The sequence below is a fragment of the Micropterus salmoides genome, unplaced genomic scaffold (genome assembly GCF_014851395.1).
Source record: "Micropterus salmoides isolate LMB-PRFRI ecotype aquatic unplaced genomic scaffold, ASM1485139v1 Ms_hic_scaffold_10, whole genome shotgun sequence".
NCBI classification, from domain to species: domain Eukaryota; kingdom Metazoa; phylum Chordata; class Actinopteri; order Centrarchiformes; family Centrarchidae; genus Micropterus; species Micropterus salmoides.
The window spans coordinates 30,714,320-30,737,666 of NW_024040041.1; the positions used below are offsets into that span (position 1 = coordinate 30,714,320).

The 23,347-nt window shown below is 40.1% G+C and overlaps 1 protein-coding gene across 1 annotated transcript; it reads left to right on the plus strand.

Moving 5' to 3' along the window:
- The first annotated feature begins 588 nt into the window (after positions 1 to 588).
- Positions 589 to 21,607, plus strand: pigq (phosphatidylinositol glycan anchor biosynthesis, class Q). The gene is made up of 14 exons (XM_038707978.1): positions 589 to 707; positions 3,624 to 3,816; positions 4,079 to 4,265; positions 4,533 to 4,738; positions 5,214 to 5,410; positions 5,958 to 6,089; positions 7,615 to 7,735; positions 9,279 to 9,405; positions 9,545 to 9,698; positions 15,078 to 15,189; positions 15,277 to 15,357; positions 17,489 to 17,603; positions 17,887 to 17,948; positions 19,495 to 21,607. The coding sequence occupies exons 2-14, from the start codon at positions 3,664 to 3,666 to the stop codon at positions 19,645 to 19,647; spliced, it is 1,800 nt and encodes a 599-aa protein (XP_038563906.1). The 5' UTR covers positions 589 to 707; positions 3,624 to 3,663; the 3' UTR covers positions 19,648 to 21,607.
- Positions 21,608 to 23,347: the final 1,740 nt, after the last annotated feature.

The following is a 23,347-nucleotide window of genomic DNA, read 5'->3' on the forward strand; positions in this document are numbered from 1 at the left end:
TTTTTCCAAAATCCTATTTGGAAGTTTTGTTCATTTCCATTTACACACTTGCGTTGCTAGTTAACTTTGCCTTTATTTATTTATTTTTATTTACTAGACCTTTTTACCGGACTTAATATAACTATCTTTATCTTGAAGGGCTTGAACGTTTTATTTTGAAAGATTCCACCGGACGTCTTCGTGCCTTATTGTTTCTGTCTTGATACCGGTGGGATTGACACAGTGTTATTATCACTAGCATCATTTTTCTTACTCATTATTAATGTGATATAGATAATATCGCAGAATAATATCGTTAATGCGACAGTTTTAATAGCTAGAGATCACTAAGCTGTTAAATATGGTCAGACCTCTGTCAAGCCACACTTGAAAACATACGAATAAAACTTCCGGTAAATCCTCATAAAGTGACCAAACTGAAGAAACCAGAAACACATTTGATGGAGTCGACAAAAATATTACATTCAATTGAACACTTTTCGTCTTGTTACAATCGGTTTTCCAACTGAATGTTCCCATGTTGAATCGTAAAAATGTAAATACAACTCGACCGCTGATAAAAGGAACACAGACAGGAACGTGTGTTTCTCACCGGAGCATTAACCGCGATGGGCTGTCAACAAAGAAGATGGCGCCGGTCTCAACTTAGCTAAACTCCACTCGACGTTACAAATGAAAGGTGAAACCTTGCGTCGGTTTTAAAGAAGGTAAATATTGTATTTGTCTACGCAGACATCCTGTATTTATACTGCAGTTATACAGTTAAACCTCTCAGCCGTTTGAAGTTGAATTAATCAGATAATTAAGTTTGATTTTAAACACTTGTTGTAGTTGAAGATCTGTGGCGAACTTGGAGCAGAAATTATATATATTAAGTAAATATGTCTTATTCTCTCGGTGATTCCTCACATTTGTTTTTCGGCTGCTAACACTACAGCTAGCCTAATTTCCTGCTCTTTCTTGCTTGCTATTTGTCCCTGAAATCAATGTAAATCTTGCTTCGGGCTGAATAACAGGCTCCAAACTCAATATGTGAAGGACATGAAACGAGGCCAACCGTCCAGTTCCGATACGTGTTCTGTCCCCCCCCTCCACCAAACTCCATTCAGAAATCAGCTAGTTTAATGTTTTTCCTGCCGTCGCGCTCATCTGTCAAAATACTAACAGAATTATTTCTCATTAATAATAAAGATATTTGATTCCCGAATATATCGGGTATAATCTGTTAGAGCTGCAACTAGGGCTGGTGTTCAATAAATGTTCCATAAATGTTTGATCTAATTCATTTGACTCCGAGGAAAAGGGAATAAAAATGTATTTTATCATAATCGTTTTGAATGTTTGTAAAGAAAAGTTTGAAACCACAATTAACCGTCTGGTTTCTTCCACTTTCACTCAGGAGCAAAAAGCAGCCTTTAAATCTGAAAGAAATAAGGACATAAAATGTGACGTTTTTGGCGATTAGTGGTCAACATATTAGATTAATTGCCAACCATTTTTCAATTTGAGTCATTTCTTTAAAGAAAAGAAGTCAAAATTCTCTGATTTCAGCTTCTTAGATGGGAATTTTTCCTGGTTTCTTTCCTCCTCTATGACTGTAAACTGAATACCTTTTGGGATGTGCACAAAACAAGACATTTGAAGATGTCAATTTTATTTCTATAGCACATTTAAAAACAACAACAGTTGATCAAAGTGCTGAACAGGGTCGATGTCAAATACATAAATAACAAGTGTAAAAATTACTACAACCAAAGTCACTCACAGGGAAACAAAACAACAACACTTTTAAACATCAGAAACCTGGTTTAACGAAGGTTAAAAGCTACTGCAAAAAGGTGCGATGTGCGGATGTCATCTGACATGTTATCGTCCAGACAACTAATTAATTGATCAAGAAAATAATAGACAGATTAATGTAAATGCTCCGTATTTGTAGAGCGCCTTTCTAGTCTTTTTGACCACTCAAAGTGCTTTTACACTACATCTGCATTCACCATTCACACACATTCATACACATTCATACACTGGCGGAACAGCCGACAGGGGCAATTCAGGCTTCAGTATCTCGCTCAAGGACACTTTGACATGCAGCCCGGAGGATTGAACTACCGACCTTACGATTAACGAGCAACCCGCTCTACCTGCTGAGCCGCAGCCGCCCACTAGACAATCATTATTTAACAGTGAAAACAATCAGGATAACATACACGCCTTTGGTGTGAGAGACCTGGGTTTGAATCCACTGTGAGACACCAATGTGTCCCCGGGCAAGACACTTAACCCCCAGTTGCTCCAGAGGCGTGCGTATGTACAAACGCATGGCTCAACACTGAAGGGCCAACTCCTCAGGTCAAGACTCTGCAGTCTACTTACATCTGCAGGACAGAGGACACTCGTTTGAGGACCACCAGGTGCACATTTTAGACAGAGAAGATGGATGGTTTGAAAGAGGTGTCAAGGAAGCATCTACACCAGGGTTGAGAAGCCGTCATTGAACAGGGGAGGGGGTCTACGCCACCACTTATCCCCCACTTACAATGCTGTCCTTTCATCACTTCCCAGGAAACTCAACAAACGTAACCTATTGGCCTCAGGTGAAGATACCAACGATGGTCGTTCAGTCTTGGCCTCAGGTGAAGATACCAACGATGGTCGTTCAGTCTTGGCCACAGGTAGTCTCAACGACTGTAACGACTGTCGTCACAGCAACCAGGAACACTAACGAACGAAGTATCGACGATCCTGGCAAACGAGCCCACTGAGGTTTAAGTTAAAGTTTCCCTGCCAGTCCGTCAGAACTGAAGAAGTCCTTTTGATGAGGGACGAAACGTCTCTAGTATCTTCAACCAAGTCCAGTTGCCCTTCATTTTGACCTTCGTTGGATAACTATGACCTGGACGACTGAGAATCTTCAGTTTTCTTAACTTCTTCTTGTCTCATGTGAATAATCCTTTAACTCTGTAAAGATAGGGGGGGTTTTCTTTACATTGAGTGCATTTACTGAACAATATGAAGCCATTGCTCTTTTCCTGGAGGCTCAGCGTCACACCAGTTTCTTGTTACAGCTTTTAATTCTAATAACCTTCACTTTACATAAAATATTTCAACCTAAATCTTTTTCTTTTTTTTTCCACTATTTGTTGTTCTGCACAAAGTTAAACCACCATGTCATGCAGTTTATCTTCTAAAGGCAGTTGTCTTATGTTCCATTGCACAAGTCTGGTGATATTCTATATTGTTTTATTGTCAAGAAATCTCATAAAAGGTCCCAAAGCAACACTGAATGTATCTCCTAACAAGTCCTGTGTGTCTCACAGCCTGATATCTCTTCTTCCTCTGAGCCATGGAGCTCCATTGTTGTCCAGAAACTATTAAAACGCATCAGAGCTCCTCACTGTTGCACTGGGTCACATGTTCCTTTATCGGCATGAACACACACACTGTAGTTTATTCTGACTCAGTCCCACAAACACCGTCCTGCTGCCCCAAACACTCATTAGAGCCCCGCATGTGGATTCATCCTCCGCTGAAAATAGTCCCCAACAAATGAGCAATTTCCTCCTGTTTGTTTGTTAAAAACTACACTGAGACCTGACCTGGTTGTTTTCTCTCTTTCTCAGGTCGTCAGAGCTGCTGGAGGCTGAACACGGAGCTGCAGTCATGGTGCTGAAGATCTTCTTCCCGCAGTGCTGTAACCGGGCGGACAGCGGGCTGCTGGTGGGCCGCTGGATCTCCGGCCACGACTCTGCCGTGGTGTTGGCGGTCATCCACTACCCGTTTATCCCCGGACAAGTCAAACAGTATGTCCAGCAGGTCAGTGCAGCGCTGTGTCCCCTCAGGTCTGAATTTAATTTATCCCCAGTTGTGCCTCTCATGTTCTTGAACCGAGCATCTGATTTTCCAGTAGATAATAACTGGTGATATCTGAAAACCCCAGAAGGTGGATTACACAACATAATATTTAAATATCACAATAAAACCTGATTTTTAACCCTTTCCGCTAATCCAAACAAAGCTGAAGGTCTTGATCAGTCTCTCCGCCCCCTCACTGCCTTCCTCCATCTTTTTCTCCCAGATGCAGGCCCACAGTGGGGTGGAGCTGTCAGTGCTGGGATCGTGGAGTTTACCCAAAGACGGTCAGGAGGGCATGGAGAGCTTCCTCAGAGACCTCAGCACCATCTTCCCCCAGAAACACTGGCTGCAGATCAACCGTGAGATTGGCAAGACAGGCTTCACCTGCCAGGTCCTCAACCGGGATCAGAGTAAGACCCTCAGACTGATATTCACTGGGGTTGTACAGTAGGACTGGATGTTTCTGCATATGGATCGTTTTTTTTGGTTGGATTTTAAAATTATAGCCAATGAGACAAAAGCCCAGTTTCCATCCATGTCCTTTATTTCATTTAGTAATTCTCAGTTTATTATCTGTGGTGAATATGTAATAATCCTCAGGAGGACTTTCTGTTCACGGTTTTGAAAAAAGAAAGCTTTCAGGAGCTGATTATGAATGTGTCTTTTGTCGTTGCTAGATGGAGGAGCAGCTCAGCAGGACGCTAAGAAGACAAAGAAGGAGAAGGTTGAGGAAGCTGATGGAGAGGCTGCAGGTGATGAAGAAGAGGAGCAGGAGGTGATCTTCGTCCACTATGAGCAGAGGAAGGTGATGTTGTCGCAGCTTCACCCCATTGAGAACGGAGTTCCCGACCCCAAAACTGATCCACCATCTGAGCTCAGACAGGTACGAGACAGAGGTGAAAATCAGTGCCGCTTCTCATTTAATTAATTCCAGTTTATCTTTTTTTTTCATCATGTAAGTAACATGAAGTTCAGGCTGATATAACAGAATGTCTTTCTGCCATGCTGCAGCAAAAACCCTTGAGTGAAAGAAAAGTATCATTTTACTCACATTATTATATTTCTATTGTACATATGTTCTCATGTCCAGTCATTTGATATTTAAAACCTTTTAAGTTGACTGTTTTGCACCTTTTTTTTTTTTATGTGAATGATCAAAAATATTTCTCTTAACTCTCCAAAGATAAGTGATTTATTTATTTATTTTTGTCTACTGAATGAATTTCCTAAACAATGTGTTGCCAGAAGATGTACAGAGTAAAGTGCATGTGTGTTAGTGTGAACGGCGCAGGTTACAGGGCGATGTGAGCGGCTAGTCATGTGTATCTCTAACACGCCCCTCCTCTCCTCTGGTCCAGATGTTCCACACTGTGGCCCACAGCCAGCCTCTGTTCTTCCTTGACAAGTACGACGACGGGCCGCTGAAGTCGACACACTGGCAGTCTGAAGGTCGAGAGGCCAGCATCATCGTGGAGCTGCTCAAACAGGCCTCCGTACCGCTCTGCCTGCTCATCGGCTGGCTGCTCTCCATATGGACCTGGATCTGTAACATGCGGTAAGAAGGAAGAAAACTTAATGCATAAGGCTGCTCATATTCTGTATTTCTCTTATTTTCAACAAATGCTAAATGTGTTTGTCTTCCTGTCAGTATTTTCCAACTTCCTCTAACGTGTCTGTGCCTCTCAGCACCGAGCCAAGTGGTGCCTGCTGGAAAACAATCTTTAAATCTTTGTTGTTCAAAACAGCTGCTCACTATTCTTTTTATCAGAGAAACCTTTTTGGAGGATATAGAATATCATTGGACTTGTCCATGGCGACACAGTAGGGGACATTTGGACTGGAAGTTGTATTTGATGGCCAAAAGCAAAACAACATCAATGTTGAGGTGTCCAATTTCATATATGTAATGCAAGTGTTCAGTATTATAAGTTCAAACTTTTACTTTGGGAATTTAACTGTTGTCAGGTTCAAAACTCTGTTGGTGCTGAGATAAATAAATCCATGATTACGACCACAGGACACTAAAACCTGCACAGGAACGCTGACGTACACAAATGTCGAGGGAGAAAACAATATTTTCTTTATTTACATTTTATTTTTAGGATCTTCAGTCTTTACCCGCTGCGCTTCCTGTCCAGTAAGCTGTCCACCTGTGTCCAGCTCAGCTACAGAACCGAACACATGAGGGCGCTAAGCTCGCCAAAACCAGCCGCCGGACACACGCAGTTCATGAGGTGATTGTTTGTCAACCTGTAAACTCCCTGATGTTATGGACTTTTCAATGCATTTGCTTTTCTTCTTCTGTTTCAAGCTTTTTATAAGGTGAACAGCTCCAGTCAGTCACCTCAGAACACGTGCCTGTCAAAGCAGATATGTGGGGGGCTGGGGGGGTTTACACATAGTTTGTACTGAAGTAAAGCCCGTGGAGTTCCTGAAACAGAAAGAATTCCCAAAGACTTGGTGATCACAGAAGAAGAAGAAGAAGAAGGGGAGTCACTAAATGCAGAAAATTCAGAGCACAGATGCAGGCACTTTTTTTTTTTATTTGTACAAGTGGAACTTTTGTCCTAAAGCTGGAGTTAGAGGACACCAAAAAAGTATTAGTAATCATCCGCTGAAGAACATGAGAACACAGAAAAAGCCAAAAGAGTTGTCGCAGACATGGTGGATATGTTACAAGCACAGACCAGATAAAGGGGCAGTAAGCCTACCCGAAGAGCAGATTCGTTAGCTTACACATTGATTATGTTGTCAAATTTACGTCGTGAACGAGCCTCCACAAGGGGCGCACCTGCGTCTGAAAACCGAATCGCAGTTGGGAAAAATCCAGAAGACGAGTTCTGTGTCTTTTCTGCGAGTTGTCTGTCATTCTGCGGGAAACACTGAATACCCAAAACTATTCAGTGTGCCAGAAAAAGATTTAGCATGTCCCAATACATAGTATGTCAAATGTAGTATGCCAGAAGTACCAGGATGTCCTACTACTTCAGGTTGAATTTTGAAGTGTGAAAGCAAGCGTGCTTTTCTGGCCAAACTGACCCACAATCCTCAGTCTCTGACATCAAGTTCTTAATGTATTAAAGAGGTGGTATTATGGTGCTCATTTAGCTGTGATGTCACAGGGATGAAAGCTAAATGCGTCTCATAACGCTCGCCAAGCGGCTAGTCTGACACGCCCTCAAAAACACTGGTTGAAAAACAGTGAGCTGCAGCACAGCTCTCCTCTCCTTTCCAAACACTAGCTACCCTCCAGCAGTCAGTGGACATAAAGTTCTTACTGTGATGTAGAGACAGAGCTCAGTTAAAACTTTATGGATATAAGATACTTTTGTTACAGATACACTCTGAAACTCTTGATCCAGTCTGTGTTGCCAAGCTGGTCGGCAACATGTGCAGCTGAATCGAAGCTGTTTACGGGCTTCTCGCTAGTAGTCCTTAACTAGGAACTGCACATGTGCAACTCCCAACAAAGATCATTTACAGACAAGAAGCATCACTCCATAGCTAAAACGAAGCCTTGTTAACCATGTAAACTTGTTCTGGTACAACCCCTAAATAAGATTTTGAACCCTTTACTCTACTGGAACCAGAGAATAACTGCATTTCTGATATAGTATTATCTATTTTTAATTTCATCTTATTTTAATGATGATATATTTTAATTGACTTACCTTTCATTAACTTCAATTGCCAGGGAGAGATGAACCGCTGCTGAAAGTGACTCTCCTCTCCTGTTGTTACCGTCATGTCTGTCTGTAGGAAAGCCAACATCGTGGTCTCGTTCCTGGTGGACGTAGCTCTCGGCATGTTGCTCATCTCGTGGCTCTACAGAGACGACCACATCAGCATGTTGGCCAACACACTGGTGCCTGCCGCTGATGTAAGTGTGTGTGTGTGAGTTACATCAGCTGAGGTCAGACCACACGATATATATTTTTCTTTCTAGACGTCAGATTAGGTGATTGTAGTGTCACAGTGTCTTAATATCACAGTTGTTGATTATCTTCCTCCAAGACACACTTCATGGGTTAAAACGAGCATCTATTGGACTTAACTTTCATTTTAGTTTTGTCCGGCTGATATTGTCGTCCGAATTAGGCGACAGGTTTGTGTGGGACAAATAATTACACTGTTGTGGGGACACACTTGTAGCCTCATGCTCTAAGGATAATGTCGGTGTTTTTAAACCTGGGCCCTGTTTTGACATAATTTGGTGTTAAAATGACTAGTGGGCAGCTGCAGCAAGACGTCGTTGGAAATGTGAGTCACAGTTGGGGAGAGGAGTTTGTTGTGTTGGAGTGACGTGTTTCAACCGTCATCTTCCTGCAACAACTCGCCTCTCACGAGATTTCAGAGTGAGAACTGTCCCTGAGTAAGTTTTATTTATTTTTTTTTTTTTAGTTTCTTGTTAAAAACAAAGGAGGTTACTGGGTCCCCTCGTTGGATCCTTTCCATGATGTTGTCAGACACCTGGTAAAACAGTCTGAGAAAAAGCAAAAAGAAGCGCTTTTTGACGGCCGTAATGACCCTGAAGGAATACGTTGCTTGCTACGTAGCTGCTTCAGCTACCAGCTGAAGCAGCTACTGCACTGATTTCCAAAACATTTTGTACCTACTGTTCATTTCAACACCAACATATGTGGAAAAATAAAAAGGACTCTTTATGGCACCAGTTCAATTCCAGCTGAGAACCTCTGATTCTTATCATGGCCCGCTCTCTTTCCCCCTTACTTTTCCTGTCAGTTACTACACGCTTGACTATTAAATAAAGGAAATATACTACTAATTTGGGGTGGTGATGACGCAGTGGGTAGGACGCATGCCTTTGGTTCAATTCCCCATTATAACCCATCCACCAATGTGTCCCTGAGCAAGACACTTAACCCCTAGTTGCTCCAGAGGCGAGCGACCTCTGACATAAAAAATAGCAATTGTAAGTCGCTTTGGATAAAAGCGTCAGCTAAACGACTTAATGTAACGTGTAATGTTATGACACCTTCTACCCTGTTTTTCAAATTATTACCCAATGCAACAAAAAAACGGAAATGATGATGATGAAATGATATTATCTCAAGACCACAAGATATTGAATATTGCTATCTTGCATATAACCGTTGCCACTTTTTGGCTTCCTTTCAAAAGACGCCACACAAATTAAAAAATGCTGTGCTATGAAAGGAAGGAAAGGAAAGTTGCTGCAAGCAGGTTAGGTTTTATTTTTTTATTATTTGGAAACGCTAATCAAGTCGAGTAAATATTGAACCTGATGCTTCATTATTGACTTTGGAAATGGTTTGATTTTAAAAAAAGAAAAAAATCTTAGCAGACAGTCTGACATCTGAGAAAACTCTACTCGCTGATGATTGAAATGTTGTAGTCAGGTTTCTTTGTCCTACGGTTAAACTCCTGTTATTCTTCCTCAGCATGTGGCTAAAGAGCTGGAGGAGCTGCTGCAGTGGCTGATGGGAGCTCCTGCGGGGCTGAAGATGAACCGGGCCCTGGACCAGGTTCTGGGCCGCTTCTTCCTCTACCACATTCACCTCTGGATCAGTGAGTCACAGCACAAAACATTGTCTATGTATTTTTACCTTTTTTCATGTTAAACAGGGGTAAGAGCTCCGCTTGTGGCCTCTAAAGGCTTCAAAGGTCATTTCACTGGTCATACTGTGTGGATCCTCTTTCCATCCAGGCTACATCCACCTGATGTCTCCCTTCATGGAGGGGATCCTGTGGTACGGAGGCCTGTCAGCCTGCCTGGGCCTGACCTTCGCCCTCTCGCTGCTCTCTGACATGGTCGCCCTGCTCACCTTCCACATCTACTGCTTCTACGTCTACGGCGCCAGGTGAGACCTGATACTCCAAGTTTTATGTTCCCTTTTTACTGCTACGAATCAGAGAACCAGGTGCTGTGTGGAAAAGAAATGAGTAGCATGTTTTGGGACTTAAATTTAAAGTTACGACAAACGGATTTAGGGAGTACTGTCCGTGTAGATTTAGCCTCTCTGAAGACTGAATCACAAACTGCTGCTAACTCATTACTGGGTCAAACATTTGAGAGGTTTAATTACCCAGAGAGCTTTTGTGTGTGTGTCCCTTCAAAATCAGTATTTTGATGAGTAGTGCTAGTTTGTGTCTACCTGATGAGCTAACAGAAGCAGTCTGGGGTTGTTAATTTACTCAGCATGGGGGGGAAAGGTGATTTGCGAGCGCTGCTTACACACAGATTGCAGCATCACGTTTCACAAATGATCCTCGCTCACAAAATGATAAAGTTCAGCAGGGCTCTCGCACGCATGGGTCACTAGTGGGGTCTTTTGTTTTAATGAGTGAAAATAATTTAAGAGGAAATTATCTGATTTTTCTAATTGTGGCTTACATGTTGTAAATTTTGTCAAACTGGCCCCTGATGAACTGGGGAGGTCTTACTTGTGCGTAGGTCATATTTCAGACTATAACACGCCCTCCGTGTCCCTCTCTTGTCTCATATGTTTTATTAGAATTGCAGTTTGTTTGTTATACATTTTGATGAAATCCTTCACACATCTGTTTCACCTGCTCGTAGTGGGGAATAAGGGTGTGCCAGATTATTTCATTCACAATATATCGTTATCATTTTTAATATGATTTTTAAAAATGTATTTTGTGATAATGGCAAGTATTTCAACATGTTGATGTAATGACGTCATACACTTACGAACAACAGGGTTCCCACATGTCAGGGAAAACACCTGGAAAACAGTTTTCCAGTCAGGGAAAACACCTGGAAAATGAAAGGGGGGGGGGGAGTCAAATTATCTGTAAAAAAGACTGCGAACCGTGAACAAGCATGGCTGAAAGCAAAAGGATCGTTGCTGATTATTAATCAAACTTTATATTTTATGATATGTATTTGTGTTAGTTGTTCATTTTCTTTTCCTGCAGGGGGCGTATTTTTCAAGCCTATTTCCTTCTCTGTTGCTCTCGTATTGACAGTTTAATTACAGAGTCTTGGTATAACCTTTTGTGAATGTCCCTGCAGGGGTTGAGTGGAGGTAAGAGCACAAAATGATTATTGCACCAGGAGAGCTACTGTCCAAAATGGAAATCAAAGATTTGTGTATTTCTTCCTGTAGGGCTAGCATTAGGAACCACTTTCTGGGGATTATGACTGTCCATCCCAAATGTCATGACTCATGTTATTTGACGAGTAGTTGTTGCTCTGGACGACAGCGATGGAAGGACCGACGTTATTGCCATGTTTGGGCCCCGCTGTTAATGAGATGTATTAATATGCAGTGATTCTGTGCACTCTTAATCGGAAATGATTCAAAGATCAAACTGCAGCAGAAAAAGCCTACTTCTGCATCAGCACACACTAGATTCAAATTCACGTGAACTGGGTCAGATGGTTTGTATGAAATAATTTAGTGCTTAGAGTTGTTTCCCTTCAGTCAGCCTCAGTTGGTAAACTGCTCTTCTCATAGTCGAGATGTTTGCTGTTCCTGTGCATTTGGTGTTTTTTTTGGGACAATACAAACACTGACGATAAGAGATGGCAAACATTTAGTCAAAAGAAACTGTTGCAGCCGTGAGCGCCAAGAATTTAAAATTATGTAATTGTGAAACATTCTTCATGGCTGTAGCCGTGTTAATTATTTATTTTTTTTGTGGAAGATGTGCTGTAGAGTTTGGTGGAATTGCTTAAAAACTGGCTTTTGCTGCATCATTGCACTCAAAGATCTAAACATAGTTTAACCTTTTGAGTCTTCATGGTTTCAGCTCAGTGGTTCATGAGTTTAAGATTTGGAGTGAACAGAAACGCACTGTCAAACTTGATAACATGTCGGGGGCATGTACAGACATGCTGTAACATGTCACCACTGGTAAGTCCTGTTTGAGGATTAAAGGAGGAGTGTGTTGATAGTCAAATTCTTAATATTCATAAATCATGTGTGGTAAGTGGACGTCCTTTGATTTCCATTCAGATTTATTTTAAACCTGGTGCGTGGTGTGATGGACGGCTGAACACTTTGATAATAGTCTTAGATGTTGGAGGAGAGAGGATTGACTAAATTATGCATTTGCTCTAAAGATAGCTTTGCTCCCTCGCCCGAGGTGCATAATGAAATATTACCCACTTTCCTTGTTACATATTTATGCTCCAACAGCCCTTTTCGTGTGTGTGTGTGTCTTTAAATTCAGTTTGAGAACCTTTGTCAGAGTTGCTTATTAAATCTGTATGCCTGGACCTAAAAATATCTCCTGTTGTGAGCACAATCTACTTTGGAGAGGATGAATAAAAGCTCTACTTGTGCTTTAGAAGTAGCTTTAGAAAGCTTCTCTGTCTGTCTTTAGGGAGTGTAATGTAGGATGTTACACCCAGAATGTGAACATGAATACTAACTGTTTCTGTTTTAAATGTGTATTATCTCTCTTTCTAATCAGAAGCAGCTTTATTGCCAAGTACCTTTCTACACATACAGTTTGTTGTATGTTGGTTTGGTGACCAGGTTAATGAAGTTATAGAAGGGTTAAAGTCTCTCATTCTTACTCGTCAAAACAAAATGAAATGTAGATTGAGTACATTACAATCCAAAGACAAGACTGTACGTGAAATCAAAGTAAGTAACTATAGCCCTTCCAGGTTTATCGTAAAACTTAAGTTTTGTATTTGCTTAAATCACTGAACTCATCCTGCCCTACATTTGAGAAAGGCCTTTAATTCCTTTACCGTGCCGGTAAATGTGAATAAATTATACTTTGGTGCTCATTGGTTCTGTAAAATGAACTGAGCGATTGAGATGTGTAGCATGTCCATTTTGAAAAAAAGTTTCAACATTTATATTTGTATGCACGCTCTAAGCAGCTTAGAAGTAGCTCAAGTGGGCTTTAAGAGGTTTTATACATCTAGCAAACTTCTATGAAAACCAGACCAGGTCCCATTGAGACCTGCGTTTATTGTCAAAACCTGTAGCCACACCAGGGGTCTCCGTTATAAACGGTGCGTACGTACAAAACAGGGCTGGAAACGTGCGTACGCCCCTTCCCAAGCAAAGGTTGTGATCTGTTTAAAAAAAAAAAAAAAAAAAAAAAAATCTTGACCGGAAAATGTGCGGTCCTGTAAGTAAACTCTGAACCATGCGTACGCACATAAAGAGAAGAAATGAGAAACGGCGACTCAGAAGGGTGAAATGGTTTGAAATGAATAGGCCTACTATTGTGTAAAATAAATCGAAGTATTAGCTCTGAGTATTAAAGGCTTAAAGCCTTTCTGAATAAACAAACACTCGTTTGATTGACTTTCCCTAAGGTGCGCAAAAAACACACAATTTAAGATCACTTGCAGCAAAAACATCCAGATTTAGGATAATAAGTTTAATCAGGAATCATATTAATTAATACTTGCATGCAGTGCAGTTTATTCTCAATAAATAATAATAATAAATAAGGTGAACAGGAGGACTAATTACTTTTAAATTGATGTCGTTTTCAGTGCGTCAGTTGAGGAAATACGAGAGCATAGTTTCATGTATTATCATTATCATCGTTGCCTTATTGAGCCAAACGCTGTGCGGCAGTTTGTGGATGTGATGCGCTGCTTGTAAAAACACATTATGGAAATATAACATTTACAACAAGTCATATTTATTTTAACTCATCGGCAGCCTCATTAAGTGAGTGGACTGTTTGTGTAGCCTAAATAAATGTTCAAACACAAGTGGAATGCATTTGGTTTAATCTCTTTTCCAACGGGGGAATCCAATTTAGTACCTGGGACATTGTGTGTGTGTCCCCCTCCGGCCAGTGACGTCGCTACTCGGGAGGGATGCCCTTTCCTGCAGATTGGTTATAAAGGGGCGGAGCTCGGGTGTCCCCTTCCCTCCGGTGCACAAGCGTTGCGTGAAAATGCATTTTTTTACCCACCAAACAATTTCATTTTCACCAAAAGGAACGTCCGTGTCACTGAGTTAAACTTAATTTATTTTTTTTTCATCAGATTTTGCCTCCTTTTCTTCCTGCAGTCAGTGCGTATTAATATTAATGAGGGACGTTTCACCGACCATTTATAGGCAACTATGGGCGTTTGAAGGGTCGGACATGGAGCTCCCTCGCATGCGCCACATTTCAAGTCGATTGTGATTTTATAAAGGGAACTTGCTTACAAGTGTGCGTACGAACAGTTTTATAAGTCTGAATATTTTCTTTCTTCTGAATAATTTGTCTTTTGGGCGTTTGGGAGTTTTATAAATGAGACCGCAGGCCAGTAAAGGACAAGCGTCTAAATGGGACTAGGCTTTTAATTGGGATTAAATTTCATAAAGAGCAGGTCTAGACCGTACTCTGTGATATTATTTACAGAAACCCAACAATTCCCACCAAGAGCAGCACTAGGCGACAGAGGCAAGGAGAAACTTGCCTCGGTTTATCAATCGGTGGGTAAGAAAATGGGCGCGTGTGTGTGTGTGTGTGTGTGTGTCTGAATGCGTTCCTTTGTGCATCCATTTCCTTTAAGTACTAGTAGATAGTAAAGCAAAAACAAAAGATTATGGTGATAACTATGCATCCCTGCACATATCCATCCACAAGAATGTTATTGTTCAAACAAAAGTGGTCTAACTGCACAATCTTGCCGTCCAGGCAACGAATTATTTATTTATTTTTTACTATATACAGTAAATAAAGGTAAAAAGTGTCTTTACTCAATCAAATATGCTTCTTCACATATTTGTGCACATCACGGCTATTATTTATATAAAGTTATTTAAATTTAAACATGTTAAAAAGTAAAATTTATCTTACCTTCTGCTGGCAGTGTGTCCAAACCGGGCAATGGTCCCAAAAAGGACTTTTCCACCCCGGACGAAATGTCGAACCCACGCCAATCTCAGATGTCATTGATCACAGACTTACCATTACACGTGTAATATGATATTTTACTTTTAAAAAAAATGAGCAGGAAGAATCTGAAGGACAGATTGAATCAACCACAGTTAATCGTTCAGCCCTAATCAGAACAGTATCTAACTACGGCAACGAAAAACATGCAAAGCAACAAAATTAATATTATTCAACATATTTATCAACATATACTGTATATTAACCGATTACATATACATTTATTTTGTAATTAAATTACATGCAGCTAGTTACTTCCCAACACTGCCCCTTTCTTAAGCCTCTCACTGTGGAGGAACTGGGTAACATTTATTTAGCTGTTGATCAGCGGTCTGTGTCTCCGTCAGGCTCTACTGTCTGAAGATCTACGGCCTCTCATCTCTCTGGAGGCTCTTCAGAGGGAAGAAGTGGAACGTCCTGCGGCAGAGGGTTGACTCCTGCTCCTATGACGTGGACCAGGTAACACACATAGTCACCAACACACAGTCACCAACACAGAAGTCTAGATGTTAACTGTGAGTGTGTTTTGTGTTTGTGGTGCTTCAGCTCTTCATTGGAACACTGCTGTTCACCATCCTGCTATTCCTGCTCCCTACCACGGCGCTCTACTACCTGGTCTTTACTCTGGTAAGACGAGTCTCAAGCAAAGACTGGATTCTGGATATACTGAAGACCTAGACACAAATTTATCACCAATTTTCACATTTTATAAATTGAGTTGGTTGGTCGATTTTATATTTCTTTAAGTTTTGTTTACGTAACAAAGTTGTTCCAAGGAAAATTTCCTTAGGACACATCTACTTTGTTCCCGTTTTCCCTTTAATAAGCACCAGATGTTCTTGCCATTCAACCTTCTTGGAAATAATCGGGAAATTACAGACCCGTTAGAGCTTTTCTTTTCCTTTTTTTTTTTAAAGCTGTCTTCACACTGACCAGGAATGAAACTGTGGTCGAGATATTCTGCATCATTTATTTAGTGGCCTAAAATTAGTCATTTGAACATACTGAGTCTTAAAATACTGGAACCAGCCTAAACAATACCCACCATGTCTAAGTTTTCAGCTGTAGGATGGTTGCTAAGCCTTCCAAATTTCCAAAATACCAAGGGCCCTGAGGCGGTTGGTCATGGTTTCCACTTCATTTCTATTCAGCACACAAAGTGGCACATGCCACGTATGCCCACTGAATTTGATGGCTCTGTGCAGCACGTAAAATATACATAAACAGTCCCCTCCAAAACTATTGGAACGGTAAGGTTGTTCACTGTATGAGACAAGAGTTTAGAAATTCAGCTTTTATTTCCTGGTATTCTCATCTAGATGTGTTAAAAAACTCAGGACATATCACCGTTTGTATTAGACCACAGCATTCTTAGGTGAGCAAAAGTAATGGAACAAATAATCTTAAAGTAAATAACATTTAATATTTGGTGGCATAACCTTTGCTTGCAATAACTGCCTCAAGCCTGCGACCCATCGACATCACCAAACTGTTGCATTCTTAATTTGTGAAGCTATTCCAGGCTTTTACCGCAGCTTCTTTCATTTGTTTGTTTCGGGGTGTTTCTCCCTTCAGTCTCCTCTTAAGGAGGTGAAATGCAGCTCTATTGGGTTAAGGTCAGCTGATTGACTTGGCCAGTCTAAAACCTTTTTCCCCCTGATGAAGTCCTTTGTTTTGTTGGCAGTGTGCTTTGGCTCATTGTCCTGCTGCATGATAAACTTCCTCCCCATTAGTTTCAATCATTTCTCTGTAAATTGGCAGACAAAATGTTTCTTCTGAATTCATTCTGCTGCGACCATCATCAGTTACATCAATAAATATTAATGAGCCTGATCCAGGAGCAGCCATGCAGGCCCGAGCCATGACATTACCCGCACCATGCTTCACAGATGAGCTTCGGATCATAAGCAGTTCCTTTCTTTCTCCACACGTTGGCCTTTCCGTCACTTTGCTAGAGATTAATCTTGGTCTCATCAGTCCATCAGATTGTGTTGCAGAACTTTTGTGGCTCATCTCTGTACTTCTTTGCAAATTTCATTTAACAGGAAATGCAGTCTTTATAGGTTTGATGAAAACTAGTCATGCAGAGCTATTTAATGTTTGGACAATCAGCCTAAAAGGCAACACATGTTCCAGTAGTTTTGTTCACTTGAAAAATGGGTGGGTTCAAACAAAGGGTGATATGTCCTGAGTTGTTTAGCACATCTAGATGTGAATACCACGAAATGAAAGCTGAAATTCTGACCTCTTGTCTCATACAGTGAACAACAAAAACAAATGAATTTGCCTTACCGTTCCAATACTTTTGGGGGGGACCGTATGTGTCTGTATTATAAACAACACAGACGGGTCCGGATCTAGAAAATTGGGAGCCCTACGCCAGACTTTCTTTAGGGGCTCTCCTTTCTAGGGGTGGTTAGGAAAAATCAATCGTACAGCACCTTTTTTGGCTGTTATGTAACGTTAGCTAAATTAGTAACAAATAGTAATTAGCTCAGTTTACTAACTTCCCAGTTGCCAAGGTTTGGCTAGAACATTCCTGCCGTCTATAAAGTGTTTGTTGTAAACATGCCTTCGTTCCATACATATGTATTAAGAATAATTCCCTCAGACCTTTCAGGGAAGAATTAGATCATTCTTTCACTAATAATCTGAATGGTGAGAAACAGCTTGTATTTGGTATTATTGTTTGGATTGAATTTTTTGTTGTTTGTTTGTTTGTTTGTTTTTAACCCTCGTATGTCCCTGTCTTGTGCAGTTGCGGCTGGTGGTGGTGCTGTTCCAGGGCGTCCTCCACCTCAGCGTGGACTTCATTAACTCCTTCCCGTTGTTCGCCATGGGCCTCCGCATCTTTCGGTCCTACAGACTGGCAGGTAACGTCGCCTTTATCAGCTCCCCACTTGATTTGTGAAATACTGCTGCAAAAAAGTTGGATGAAAGATGTTGATGTTAATTAAAGTTGCAAAACCGATTCAGTGTATCTGCTGGTCATTTAAATGTCTTGAACAGTCTTGAAATCCAGCCATCGTCAACTGCTTATCCTGCGTACAGGGTCGCGGAAACAGTCTTGAAATAAAAGTGCTAATTTTATGGATGAACAGATGAATGACATGATTCAAAATCCTCTCATTGACGTGTGTCTCGTGTTCTTTAAAGAGGGTGTGAAGTTCAGGGTGCTGTGTGAGGAGCCTGGGACGGCCCTTCACCTGCTGATGGAGGTGAGAAGTCACATTTTGTTTCTGTTTATTGATCTTAAATGTAGAATTTGAAGTTTGTCTGGTGAAGTCGGTCTTCTTTCCTCCAGCTGAGGGATATTTCCAAAACCAAGCACTTCCACTCAGCTCATAATCTGAAGACAATTATTCTGTTTTTTAATCCTGTGGCCACTGTATCCTCCTAGAAGTTGGTAGTAGACTCTCTGGGGTGCAAGAAAAAAAGGGGAAAAAAAAAAAAAGGCCCCTCCTCCATGATCAGGTTTAGGTTTCATTTTGTCTCAGGACAGGAAGTGAAGTGTTTATGTAATTTTGACATACGTAGTGTAGGCTTTGTGCATTTGAATCCAGTCAAAAAGGGAAGTATACAGAGGACATAGTTTAACATCTGGGCGTACAAGATGATTTTGTGACATCTCAACTAGTTTTGGAGCCAGTCAGGGTCCAGTATGCAATTTACACAAGATATGGAAACTTGAGATATGACTTCTCAGTATAGTAGGAGACATCCAGTGAAACTTTTTCAAGGACATTTTCAAATTATTAGACAAAGCACAGAATTTTTATGTCTTAAAATACATCTGGTCAGTTAAAGGATTTGATTTGAAAGTCTTAAAGTCACACTGCCCAGTTTTCTGGGATTATTACGCTAATATGCCGGCTCGCTGTATGAAAGGTACCGAGCCGGAAAGGGGGGTCAGATTTGATCCACCTCTGAGCGGGAATGTTGGTAGTAACAGAGGCGGAACGATGTCTGTGTGAAAAGCCACAGCCGCCATACCGGAACAAGAGTGACGTTTCAACACTGTTGTGCCACAAGTTGCTGTCTTTTTTTCAGCTATCTAACTCTGAAAGTCCACTGACTCTGGCTGCGCCACGGTTTTGTTAGGTCCCCAGCCTACTAGAAGTGTCTCAGCATTGACTTATTGTTAATTTGTCATTTTCTGTGCTTCTGCTACCTTCTTCACACCTTTCAATGAGTCTGTTTCGTTCCATCAACTTCAGGCTGCATATCCACAGGGAGCATTTCAGAATCAGAGCATTTTGCCTGCCCAATTTTTCTGACATGTTTAGATTTTATTGATTTGGGCATCAGTGCTTGTTTTAGTGCTTCTTCTATGATAAAGTAGGCTATGTAGTTAAATGCTTTCGTTTTTTGTCTGTTTTAACAGTGTTTATTGTTGTTTTACGATCGGGAGTCTGCACAGGGTGTTTTATTTTGAAAATTAACTGGAAGAGCTCAGGCAGCTGCGGCGTAGGTGGACTCAGTGGAGGTAACCCGGAAAGCCAGAACGCTATTTGATGCGTTTATTGGAGGATCTCTGTGTGAAAGAGGCTGTGTGAGGAAAAACAAAAGATTTACTGAGAATGGAGGAGTAGATTTCTTTCCTCCATGTCTGTTCTGAGGCTCGGTATAATGAAGTACTCCTCCACTGCAGTTCTGGCAGTTTTACCACACGTAATAAATTATGTAAGCATTTATTATTTTTGTCTCTTTTTGTTATTATTTGTTCACATTATCAGGTTGTTATGTGTTTTTTTTTTTCCTCAGATTAACCCTCTTAAGTGCAGCGCTGTGGTTCAGACCTACCGCACCCCGACTTACAGCTGCTACCCCAAAGACTCGTGGGCGGCCCTGGTCAAGAAGCTGTTTGTCGGGGAGCTGATTTACCCCTGGAGACACAAAACCACCAAGACTGACTGAGAGCGACATCAGCCAGAAATGTGAGAGGGAAAGAAAAAGATGGGAAGGGACTGAATAGGTAACGAGATGGAAACAGACAGATGGGAGGGAAAGAGGGGAAATGGGAGGGAAACAAGGGTGAGTTTGGTACGAAGCCCTTTGAGTCACGCTGCTTTCATGTTGGATGAACGAAGAACGTCGCAGAAAGTACGTTGTAACAAAACTGAAGCTGCCAAGTCAGTTGTTTTCTGATGAACAACAAAAGTAAGAACGCGTCTTAGAGCAGCAACAAACATGGCGATGTCTGCCACAAAACTAAGAACCAGCTGCTATAGGAACTGTGATCATAACATTACTTTCAGTACATAATGAAAATCCTTTATTTTAATAACTTTATCAAGGTGAATATCCTTCCCTTGTGCTGACAACAGGTGTTTTTTCTTTTTGTTGTTGAGGTCAAAAATTTATTCAAATAAGAGAACTTGGACTCCATCTTTACACACAAGCAGCTGAAAGGTGAGGTGAACAGTAATGTACTTAATCCCGCTGTGTTGCCCATACAGAAACAACGCTAAAGGACCAAAACCATGCTTAATGTGGAATTTGAGATTTGAAAATGACACCACACTTTGACATTTATTTTTTTAGCCTCCTGACCTTGTTTTTCCCTATAAATCAATGAAATCTTCACTGTTTTGTATGACTAGCAAACATACACGTGTTAGTTCATGTACTGTAGTTCAGACACTGGAAATATCCGCTTCGTTTCATCAGCCGTGAAACACAACAACAAACGTGTGGATTGTATGTTGTTGTTGTTGTTGTTGTTGGGTATGATGCTGCTGCTCCACTGGCTCATGTGACTCTTAAACAGCACATCCCAATTCCCACTGTCCTATAGATCATTCCTTATTCACCAACAGACACCACTTTGACCTGAGACACATTACTGTTCTTATATATGTGCTCATGTGCTCTCATATATGCCGCATGAAAACAGCATATATCACTCCCCACATGGTCTATGTTGGTGGCAGTAATGACATGTACATAGTCAACATAATGCCAGCATCTTTTCATTCATGCTCCCCGTAAAATAAACTCTTCCTATTTTGGACACTCCATAAGCTTTCCCGTAACATTATGTTGACACCTTTATGCTCCCCGTATTTAGCGTGAAAATTAAATTTGACCTTGGAGACAGTAGTTTAAAGAACGATCTTAACTCAAGCTCCACTACATAGCCTTTTTTTAAAATCAGGTGATTGTGTATTAACTGCACTGACCATGTAGATAGTTTTGTAGAATTTATATTATTTAAGTATTAGTAAGCATCTACTTAAAATATTAACTGGACAAACTAAATGTTTTTATTTCTTAAGTTAATTAATTATTTCTTAATCATTTTTTTAATTATGAGTTTAAGGTAAAAATGTAATAATTTGTGGGGGGTTTTCCAGGTTACTCTGTTGCCATATTTTCTCCCTAAAGTAGATATATTTATCTCTTGAGAGTCAGTCAGAGGGAGATGAACAGTCATGTGTTACTGTTGTCGTGTAAAGCAAATCCTTACAAGTCGGGGTCAGTTTGTCAGCATGCCCTTTTTATTAATGTGCCTATTGATGTTAATTAAATGTTGTCCCAGAATTCCTTGCAACAATCAACCTGGACCAGTTTTCACCTTTCAGTGCTAAGCGATGCTAAACACATTGTGGCCAAACTCTGCTGGCAAAGATGAAACTTTTATAAACTTTAGGCAGCAAGAAAGATGATTTCCCAAAATGTTTCATTAATGTGAATTATTGTTTTATTTGACCTAAATCTGTAGACTTTGTTCCTTAGCATCCTGAGCACTGATTTGTCATTTCTAATACTTAAGAATGAAAATTTACCAATTTATTTTGTTAATATCTTATTTTATCATCCCCTGTTAATCTGTTCTAAATGTTCCATTTAATAAAATTCAAACGTATTTAACATACTGATGCCTCTTCTTTTCAGAAGATCTGATCTTAATCTGTTCATAAACGGCTAACATGTTAGCATGATTTAATCTAATCTGTAATGTCAACAAGAGACACAACCCAGAGCTGCTCAGTCAATAATTAATTCCAAACAGAATGCGCTGTATGTGCTTAGATTTAATGGGATTTATTTTAATAGCGCTGAACAATAAACTTGGGTACAGCTGCAGCATCCACATATCCATATGTCTTTACAGTAATCCTGTGATTGGTCATTATATATTCACAGTATTATATAATTCTAAACTGATCAGTAGATCATAAGAGTACTTTCAGGTTTCACACAAATAAAAGAAAGTTATTCCTGCTAAACTGTGTTATAATGTTTACGGTGGAGGCAGTTTTTACACATTTTTATTTATAACTGTAGCCAAATCTTGTCTAAAGATGACCAGATCCTAACAATTATGTTGAAATTTATAATGCTTTTTTTTTCTTTTTTTTTTTCATTGGTTGTGTAACAGGAAATACAAGTACGGCTTGTCACGACTTTGTTTTTGTATTGGATTTTAATACTTTTAGGTGTATTCCTCCACTTGCACAGTGTGTGTGCAGGTTATATGGTACAAATATGTCTATATTTTAAAAGGCTATATATTCTCATAATGGCCCAGAAACCAATTAAGGGGAATTTCAGAATAAAAGCATGTAATATATAAAAGCCAGTATAAGCCATAATTTGCACAGCCTGTGCTGTATCATGTTTAGGCAATTTTTATAAAAAGAGGTACATTCAAGGTGCAGTGCACTCATGTTTACTGAAAATGTTGTGTATAGATTTAGTTCAGAATCAGGATTTTTTTAGTTTTCGCTCAACTACTTTAAGGTTTTAATTTTAGTCAACAGAGAGTGCATCACCTCCTTTCCTTTAAAACACAAATCTCTAAGAATTGTAACTTTAAATAGTTAATAGGACAAAGGGACGCTGACTTTTTAGAATTTGTGTTTCTTTCATTGCATAAATTAATTCATTATGTAATTTGCTTGCTTAAAAAGTTTAACTCTTTTACCTGACAAAAGACATATATAGTTCAAAATGTAGCAGCTTAAAAGTAGATCTGCTACTGATATTAACACTGTATTGAAATAACTAACTCTGAAGACCTCTAATAGATTAATTCAATAAAATCAATGCTTATTTTCAAGAGCATGTGGAGTCACGAGCTCCAAAGGGATTAAACTATTTTGTAGAAATAATATGCCAAACCCGCTACTACTGTAAATGTGCTTTACTCATCTTCATCTTTAATGGTCTCATTCAAGCTGTTTCTGCCAATACAAGTCAGTATGCGTCACTGATTATGCGTGTAGGTGTTCATCCTCAGGAGGTTGTTCTGGCAAAATCTAAAGAGAGGTGAGTCATGATGTTACATAAACAGATTTGACACAGATAGCATCAAACACACACTCAACCCACTGCATTATATCACATTTCATAATGTTAGTCATGTTCCCTTGCAGTCAAATTACTAGAGAAATGGCTAATAAATGTTTTTTTTCTCACTCCACTTTAAAGCTGCTTTATTACAGGGCTTTACAGAAGAAAATCTCACTGAATATAACATTATTGGGTATTTTAGGCTGTACAACATATCAGTACACCATGATACACAAATCTGGAGTAATGTCACATTGTTTTGTTTTTTCTTTACACATAGTGCTATTATTCTTTCATAACTTGCATCTGTTTATTCCAT